The sequence below is a fragment of the Nannospalax galili genome, unplaced genomic scaffold, assembly GCF_000622305.1.
Source record: "Nannospalax galili isolate Female #2095 unplaced genomic scaffold, S.galili_v1.0 scaffold1733, whole genome shotgun sequence".
Classification (NCBI taxonomy): Eukaryota; Metazoa; Chordata; class Mammalia; order Rodentia; family Spalacidae; genus Nannospalax; species Nannospalax galili.
Genome location: NW_008333708.1, coordinates 394,345 through 404,180, shown reverse-complemented (window position 1 = coordinate 404,180; position 9,836 = coordinate 394,345). Strand labels below are relative to the sequence as shown.

At 36.4% G+C, this 9,836-nt stretch overlaps 1 protein-coding gene across 1 annotated transcript in view; it reads right to left on the bottom strand.

The window, feature by feature from the left end:
• The window catches only part of Cfap47 (cilia and flagella associated protein 47), a 337,765-nt gene that overhangs the window by 311,194 nt on the left and 16,735 nt on the right, over nucleotides 1-9,836 (bottom strand). The window contains exons 7-8 of the mRNA XM_029561230.1: nucleotides 7,736-7,863; nucleotides 4,836-5,071 (exon numbers count right to left, since the gene is read on the bottom strand). Coding sequence (XP_029417090.1) covers nucleotides 4,836-5,071; nucleotides 7,736-7,863 — 364 coding nt within the window. The remainder of the gene's footprint in view (nucleotides 1-4,835; nucleotides 5,072-7,735; nucleotides 7,864-9,836) is intronic.

Here is a 9,836-nt window from a genome sequence, read left to right as displayed (position 1 = left end):
CAAGCACTATGTTAAAGAGAAGTGGAGATAGTGGACAGCCTTGTCTGGTTCCTGATTTCAATGGAATGCTTCCAGTTTTCCTCCATTTAGAATGATGTTGGCTGTGGGTTTGTTATATATGGCTTTAATTATGTTGTGGTATGTTCCCTCCAGTCCAATTTGAGCATAAATGCATGTTGATTTTGTCAAAGGCCTTCTCTGCATCTATTGAGATGACCATGTCGTTCTTGTCTTTGAGCCCATTTATATGTTTTATGACGTTTATTGACTTAGGTATATTGAACCATCCCTGCATCTCTGGGCTAAAGCAGACTTGATCATGGTGGATAATCTTTTTGATGTGTGTCGGTATGCGGTTTGAAAGTATTTTGTTTAGAATTTTTGCATCTATGTTCATTAAGGATATGGGTCTATAGATTTCTTTTTTGGTTGTATCTTTACCTGGCTTTGGTATTAAAGTGATGCTGGCTTCATAGAAGAATTTGGAAGTTCTCCCTCCATTTATATCTTTTTGAATAAATTAAGTAGTATTGGATGTAGATCTTCTTTAAATGTCTGATAGAATTCTGCTGTAAATACATCTGGTCCTGGGAATTTTTAATAGGGAGGTTTTGCACTACTGTTTAAATTTCTTTACGTGTTATGGGTCTGTTTAAGCTGTTAATCTCTTCTTGGTTTAGTATTGGTGGCTCCCATGCCTTTAGATATCTGTCCATTTCTTTTAGGTTTTTGAATTTAGTAGCATATAGGTTTTTTAAATATTTCCTTATAATATTTTGTATCTTTCTGGTGTCTGTTGTGATGTTTCCCCTTTCATCTCCGGTTTTGGTGATTTGGAGGTGCTCTTTCTTTCTTTTGATTAACTGGCTTAGTGGTCTGTAAATCTTGTTTATCTTTTCAAATGACTAGCTCTTCTTTTGTTGATTCTTTGAATTGTTATCTTTGTTTCAATTTCATTAATTTCTGCCCTGATTTTTGTTATTTCTTCTTGTCTGCTGGCTTTGGGTTTCATTTGCTGTTTCTTTTCAAGTGTGTTGAGTTGCAATGTTAAGTCATTTATTTGTGTTCTTCCCAATTTTCTGATGTAGGCACTTAGAGCTATAAATTCCCCTCTAAGGACCACTTTCAGCATGTCCCAGAGGTTTGTTGTGTTGTATTGTCCTTTTCATTTAGTTCTAGGAATATTTTTATTTATTTCTTAATTTTTCTTTTGACCCATTCATCGTTCAGATGTGTGTTGTTTAATCTGCATGTGTTCATGTGGTGATTAGGGGCTTCTTCCGGTGTTGATTGTAAGCTTTATTGCATTGTGGTCTGACAGAATGCATGCAATTATTTCAAACTTTTTGTATTTGTTGAGGTTTGTTTTGTGCCCCAACATATGGTCGATTTTGGAGAAGGTATCATGGGGTGCTGAGTAGAAAGTATGTCCTTTGGTGCTTGGGTGGACTACTCGGTAGATGTCTGTTAAGTCTATTTGATATATGGTACTGTTTAATTCAGATGTCTCTCTGTTAACTCTCTGCCCTTTTGACCTATCTAATGGAGACAGTGGTGTACTGAAGTCCCCTATTATTAATGAGTTGGGGTTAATCTGCTTCTTATAGTTGTGTAGTATTTTTTTATGAAGTTGGGTGCACAGAGTTTGGTGAATATATGTTCATGATTTTAATATCTTCTTGATTTATTCTTCCTTTGATCAGAATGAAGTGGCGCTCTTTATCTCTTCTGATTAGTTTTAGTTTAAAGTCTATTTAATCACATATTAGAATTGCTATGCCTGCTTTTTTCTTAGCACCATTTACTTGGTATATTTTTTCCATCTGTTCACTTTAAGATAGTGTCTGTCTTTGAAAGTGAGATGAGTTTCTTGCAGGCAACAAAAGGATGGGTTTTGTTTCTTACTCCATTCACCTAGTCTGTGTCTTTTGACTTGGGAGTTCGATCCATTAATATTTAAAGTTATTAATGGAAGATAAGTATTGAATCATTTCATTTTTACTTCTCTTTACATTCTTGATATAGCTGTACTTTTCCACAGTTATACCTTCATTGAATTTCTTTCTGCAAACCCTTGGGTATAGCAATTCCTTTCTTCAGCTCTTTGTATTGCTTCCAGAAGTCTCTGAAGGGCTGGTTTTGTGGACATGAATTCCTTCAGCCTATTTATTTTATTCCTATAATAGACATTTTGGGTGGGTATAGTAATCAGAGTTGGCATCTGTGGTCATTTAAACTGGGAACACTTTGGTCCAGGCTCTTCTGGCTTTCATAGTTTGCACTGAAAATCATCTGTAATCCTAATGGGTTTCCCTTTATATGTAACTTGTTTCTCTTTTGCAGCTTTCAGTATTGTCTCTCTGTTTTGTGCATTTAGTGATTTTACTATAATGTGTCATGGAGTGTTTCTTTTCTGGTCCTGTCTGTTTGGTGTTCTATATGCTTCTTGTATTTGTATGGGCATGTCTACTTTAGTTTTGGGAAATTTTCTTCCATGATTCTGTTGAAGATCTTGTCCATGCCATTATCTTGGGATTTTTCTCCTTCTTGTATGTTTCCTGTATGCCTATGTTTCATAAGTTTGGTCTTTTTATGGTGTCACACAGTTCTTGCATATTCCATTCTTGTGATTTCTTAAATTTTTCATAGTCTTTGCTTGAGTGGTCTAGGTTGTCCACTGTATCTTCCAGTCTTGATACTCTGTTTTCCATTTCATTCATCCTGTTGGTGAGGCTTTCTCCTGTCATTTCTCATCGGCTTACTGAGTGTTTCATTTCCTTCTCATTTCAGCCTGAGTGTTCTTCAATATTTCTAACTCTTTTCTGAATTCATTCAGAAATTTATCCCTATATTCCTTCAGTTTTTTATTTCTTTGTTTGTGTGTTCTTTAAATTCACTGAATTCTTTTATAATGTTTATAACTGTCTTTTGAGATCCATGTCCTGCATTATCTCTAGGGGTTCTCATTGTACTCCTCTAGAGCACTATTGGTATTTGATGGGGATATGTTATTTTGGTTTTTCATGTTATTATTTTTTCTCTGTGATTTTGACACGTGAATTTCTTTTGTAGTTTCTGATTCTTGTGTGAGACTCAAGCCTTCAAGTTTAGGTCTGCTTCTTTTTGTGAACTTTATGTGTCTTTGCAGTTTACTTTTGGGCATGAAAAGCTGATTCCTCTAAGCTTCTGGTTCTCTCTTTTTATTTTCTATTGGAGTGGCAAGATTGCTTTTGTCTTCAGGAGTTCCCACAGAGGCCCAAGTCAGGTGAGTATCAGATGCTCTCAGACTTTTTCCTAAGGCCTGGATCCCTCCAGGTAAGATTTTGGCCTCAGGAATTTGGGGGTTGGACTGGCCTGGGAGCCGGGCCCAGGAAAGATGCTGGTCTAGGGCAGCTGGTGGCCAAAAGGAAGATGGGGGTGGGAAGCGGCCCCAAGTGCTCCTGGGGAGTGCACTAAGGAGCTGGGTTGGTCCAGGAGAGAGAAAGAGGCCTGCGGGTCACTTCAATAAAATATTTTTTAAAAGAAAAACAAAAGAAGAAAGCAGTTAAAGATATTCATCATCATCAGTTATTGGGAAGATGATAATGAAAACCACATTGGCATGCCATTTTGTATCCTCTAGGATGATTATAATAATGAAGGACATTACCAACAATGGGTAAGAAAATAAAGTGGGTTGCCCATTCACTGTTGATAGAAACTCAATATGAGTCAATCACTTTGACAAACACTATGAGAACATCTATATAAATTAAACACAGCATTTTCATGATGTAATAATTCTACTACAAGGCTCATTTTGAGAGTATTAAAAATATATCCACAAAGCATTATGCATGAATGTTCATGGGACATTTTGGGTTTGCAGGGATCAAAAAAGTTTGAAAACAGTTAAAAGTTTCTGAACACACAATAAAGAAAAAGTAACTGAAAATTAAATGTGCATTAAATCTGAGGCATTTCTTGCAGCACACACCTGTACTGTAGCATACAATCACCTCACAGCTTTGGTTGTGAATACACATCCTGCACACTTTGCCCTGTATATGCCATCTCAATATGCAACAGCAAAGAATAGTGCCTAAAACACTTCAGCTCAGATTTGGGACCATTCTATGTTTAAGTTGCAGTGTTTTTACTGTATATACAAAATTCTGTGTACTTACAGAAACATCACGGTTTATTTATGAAAATGAAAGCTTTCAATATTCTCCTGCTATCATTCCTCAGCATACAAGTACTAATTTGGCAAACATACTTTATAACTAGCATCACATAAAATTTTCACAGGCAAAAAAGAGTTGTGAGTGAAATTTATGTGAAAAATGCTAAGAATATGTGCTTTGAAGGTCAGGAAAATTTGTCAGAGTAACCGCTAACATAGTCCCTGAAATCCAGAAGCTGGCATGGTGCTCACAGGAATGCTTTGGTATCCACATTTTTTTCTTTGCAACAGCACAAGGAGTCAAACGCTCAACACATATCACCAATTTCAAAATTCAAATTTTGAGTAAAACTACAAGGTTCCGCTAATGGGACTCACCCGTACAAACCTTTCTACCTGACTAGAAACAAAAACACTTGACCTTTGAATTTTGCTGTCACTACATTACAGGTCTTGTTTAATATTAGACTTCTGAAGTCATACATATCTGTTTCTGTGACAGGTATCATGCATTATGCAGTCGGGCGTGATGGCACACACCTTTAATCCCAGTACTCCCAAGACAGAAGCAGGCAGATCTCTGTGAGTTTGAGGCCAGCTTGTCTCCATAGCGAATCCAGGCCAGCTGTGACTACAGGGTCTGTGGAACACAAAGAAAAATTTATCTTACCTGGATACATCCTTCTTCAATTTTTCCCCTTTCAGGATCCATTTTAAAGTGTGCAGTTCTTTGAAAATGGTACACCACAGGAAGTGATAGAGATTGATTTTGCACAACGCATAGAATATCTGAATGTTCACCCACGAAACAAGGTGCAAATTTAAGTACTTTTCCTGGATCAAACTGTAATATGACAGGAAGTCCTGAGCCTGTCAATGCTAATTCCACTTTTTGAAATCGATCACCTGGAAAAGCAATAATACCCTTTCAACATAATAAGTAGTATTTGAGGAATCTAGACTATGTTTGCTTAACCCACATAACATTAAAAAATTCTGGTGATACAGAGTAGAGCATGGAGGACTTCCTGATGTTAGACAGCAGTTTCAGTCTTCTCTGAGTGACTGCAGTCCCCACAGACCCTTACCCTGATGTCCTACTTTATGCATGGCAGAGGATTTGCCTCTTATGTTGGGGACAGGGCGAGGTTTCTGCTATTTGTAGATGCTGATCTTGGGAGGACTGATTCTCCGGACCAGAACTCCCACCTCCCCTGAGGCCCAGCTGTGGTCCTCACCCCACATGTAGTCCTGGATGTCCCGGTCTTGATGTTGAACCTCTCCCATTACGAGGCACCAAGAGGTTTACCGTTATTTTTCTATTACTATTCTACAGCCCCAGTTTGCCTTTACCTATGCCCTAATTGAACTTATAGAGATTAAAAATCACAGTCTGTGAAATTTTAAAAAAGGCACAGAAAGTACTGTAATAAGAAAACTTTTATAATCCACAAACTAAAAATATGTAATTATATCAGAATATAAATTCGAAATTCTATGCCTCCAATAATGTTTGAATATTGTTTACTGACAAAACTGTACTACCAAGCTTCAACAATAATGTGAAATTTGTCACTCTTCTTATGTGAGTGTATAATTCACTACCTTTCTAAATTATCCAAATTAAACAAAGTTTTCAGTGTAATCATGTTACTTCATCAAGAAAGCAATGCTAATAAAAATAAGTAAATAAATAAAAAGAACTGATGAGAAATGGGGAGTTCATTCAGTCTTCAGCAAAACTTATCTGTGCTACATATAATTCTGGGTCTTTAGGACACAGATGTGAATAAAAGAGAACCTGCTCTGCTGGATTTTATATTCTAGTGAGGTGATACTGACATTAAATAATCACATTTATAATGCTCATAGAGGAATGGGGCTACTTGTAAAGGCAAAGTAGAGACAGAAAAAATACAATGAAGTTTTAAGAAGAGATGTTCAAACAAGCCATTTTTTACATACAGGATAATATTTGGGCAAACATACAAAGCAAATGAACATTCATGGAAATTATATGCAAGGAGGAAGAAAATGTATGTGTAAATTTTCAAAAGCAGGAACACGCTTATCATGATCAACAATATCCTTGAGGAACAAAAAATGGCTGGCTTTGGTAAAATCATAAATGATGGAATACAGACTGGGCATAGATGTAAAAGTTAGGATTTCAGGTATTGGAAATAAGATAGAAACTATGGATTGTAGTCTCTAGTTGTATGATAGAACAGTTTTACAGAGAGCAATGCAACTAGAACCCAAAAACGGAGTTTACATTACTTCATTCATGTTCCTTACTGGTTAATTCCAGGCTACAAATGACCTATAAGACAAACCTAGAATGTTCATCTCTAGCTATTCAAAGCTAATTAAACAGAAATCTTCAAATGTTCCATGATCAGTAAACATGGCTAAATACCATAAACCATGATATAAGTTCAACAGTAATAATTTTCTGCAATATGAAACCAGATTAATCTTGCTCAGTAGCATTTGCACTGGCCTGCAAATCACTGAGACTTTTTACTTCTCTAAACTTCCAGAATAGATTTATCTTTCCTTGGCATAGTTCATTTCTCAGAGTTTGATTTCTAACCTGCCTATGCCTTCATATTTTATCTGACTTGTTAAAAGTGATTCAAGTTCTGTTTCATTTTTGTTTAACTACAATCAACCAAAAACCACATGATGTTGCATATATATATATTTTTTTAAAATCTCTTGCTATGTGGCCTTCAAAATATGTGATCTTTGGATACTGATAGCATCCAGAGTACTCTTGCTATATCTCTGTCTTGTTCTTTTTTAATGTCTGTAACATTCTAGGAGTAGAGAAGTTCTGGTAAAAAAAAAAAAAGGTAGAATGAAGCATTTGTTTCATATCAAGTCCTACGAACAACCCTTGACATATATAGAGAACAAAAATATTTTGGGGGGGGGCTGGAAAAATGGTTTAGGTGTTAAGAACACTGGCTGCTCTTGAAGAGGTTCAGTTCCCAGCACCCACATGATGGCCAACAACTGTCCATACAGTTCCAGGGGATCCAACACCCTCTTCTGACCTCCATGAGCATTGCACAGCAGGGGTACACTTACATACATGCAGGCAATACACTCATACACATAAAATAAAATGATAATAAAATATTTTAAAGCATTTTTCTTTAATTTCCCAAGATCTGAGATTGCCATATTTATCTAGTATTATTTTTAAATTGTAAAACATCTAAATTCTAACCTGAAAGTTATGGAAATGATTCCAAGGTTGAGTTCATTCTTCACATGCCACAGATGGCCTATGAAGGCCATGAAACTTTTTGTATTATTGCTCAATATAATAATAATAATAATAATAATAATTCTCTACAGATACTGATGTTCAAATTTTATTTTTAATTAAGAAATTCATACATGAATGTAATTTGTTTTGATCAAATTCACATCCTTTCCCATCCCTCCAATTCTTCCTCATGCCCCACATCACTTTTCCCTCCCAACTTCATGCCCTCTTATTTTTTATAAGAATTTAAAATCCTACACATTTAATAATATTTCTAATTTTATACTTACTTTTCATGGTTTTAGAGTTATCATCTCTCAAATATCCATCTTTATTTTCTACAGAATCAAATTTCACAAAAAATGAGTAGTCTTGTCTATGTGAAGGGCTGATATCCTTTTCCTCATCGGCTACTAGCCTGTAAATATCACAATTAGTTATCTTCAAAGCAGAGGCAATGCTATCTTATCACCTGTCCATATAAACTATCAACCCAGTCCTTAAGTCTATGTAAGCAAGTGCAAAGGAATAAAAGTACAACTGTAATCCATTTTCCAAATTTACTAAACAGACATAAAAAAAAGAACACCTCAGAGATTAAGGTTAAGAACAAGTGAATTCATAATCAATATTACGAAGACAAGACTAACATATACTAACTTGACAAAACCTAGATCACATGCTGCTTTCTCTGTAAAGCATTTTCTTTCTAGATAGAATTCCTTATTATCTAAGGACTCAGAACATTTCTCTACAATAGTCCATCTTACTCAAATAGTAACTGAAATTCTCTGTTACATATTTGTTTTCCCCAGTGAACCAAGTTCATATTGCCAGCCCCATTGATGGGAAGTAGACAAGTAATTAGAGAACATGATTTGATATGAGTCACATCTTGTTAGGAAATGTAATAAAGGAAGGATGGTAAAACAGAATCAGGACCAAAGGCAGAGATTGTTTACACCATAGTCCTGCTCACTGGCTATGTGTAACTGCCTTACATAGAAGTCAGCTCTTCTGGCAGTGAATACTCAAATACACAAATAAGTGATTGGTAATAATAAGTAGAATACACATGGTGTATTCAAAATATAGTTAACCAAGACTTCAAATCATACAAATGCTTACAGTTCCATGCTAAACTCCCAAATAAAGTTAAAATCTATCACGGAATAAAATATTTGGATTTTTTGATAAGTATCGGGAGGCTAGATCTATGGCTCAGGGGTTAAGAGCACGTCTTTTGCAGAAGACACAGATTCAGTTCCCATTACCCACATAAGGTGTTTCACAACTGCATGTAACTCCAAATACAGGAAATCTGACACACTCCTCTGGCCGCCATAGGCACCTGCATGCACATGGTACACATATATATACATACTCAGGTTCACATACATATGCATAAAATCAAATAAATAAAAATTTTAAAGTATGTACTGAACAGAATCCCAAAGTTTTCGCTAAAGAAAGAAATGAATAGGTTACCCCAAAGGAATTTCATGTATGAAAGTATAAAGACAATTTTAGATTTTGTAAGTAAGGCAAGTATTGATTAACCTCCTGCCCTGCTTTTATTTTTGTTGTTCTGAGAAATTATCCTGACAAATAGCAAGTTAGAAGAGAAAGGGATTGTTTTAGCTTGGAATTCCAGGTTACAGTTCATCATAGCAAGCAAGTCAAGGCAGGATCTTGGAGCATTTAGTCACATTGTAGCCACAATCAAGAGGGAAGAGAAACAAATACATGCATGCCTAGAATTCAGCTAGTATTCTCTATCTTTATGCTGTCCAGGGATTAAAAACCAGAGAATACTACCACCTATTTTCGGGCTGGGTCTTCCCACATCAATTAAGGCAATAAAGAGAATTCGCCCACAGACATGCCCACAGGTCAACCAGATCTAGACAATCTCTCAATGAGATTTTAATTTTAAATAACGAATTAATTAAAATGTGTATTGGGATTCTGAAGAGATGGTTAAGAGCGCTTGGTACTTTTGCAGAGTATAATCAAACAAACTATCACATCTCCTCAAATTAAAACACAATTTAGCCTTCAACAATTTGATATGACAGAACATGGCCCTCTCACATGTTTTTTTGTTTATGGCAATTAAAAATACCAAGATATGACTATCCTCAGGCCTCTTGGGGTAAGTCTATAGCGCAGCGTTCCGCGCCGGGACTCCCTAAGCCTCATTCACCCTTCCATACCCCCCCTCGCCGTTCTATACTCCTAGTTTGGGCCGTGCGCCATTCCTAGTCTCGGGGCCCCAGACACCTGGGGAACCAATACTGCTTCCTGATCCTTCTCACCCAGAGCAACTCAGTCCCTTTCTTGGGCTCCAGGAGCACCGCTTCTGGTCCTGGCCCTGCCCTCATCTCCCTC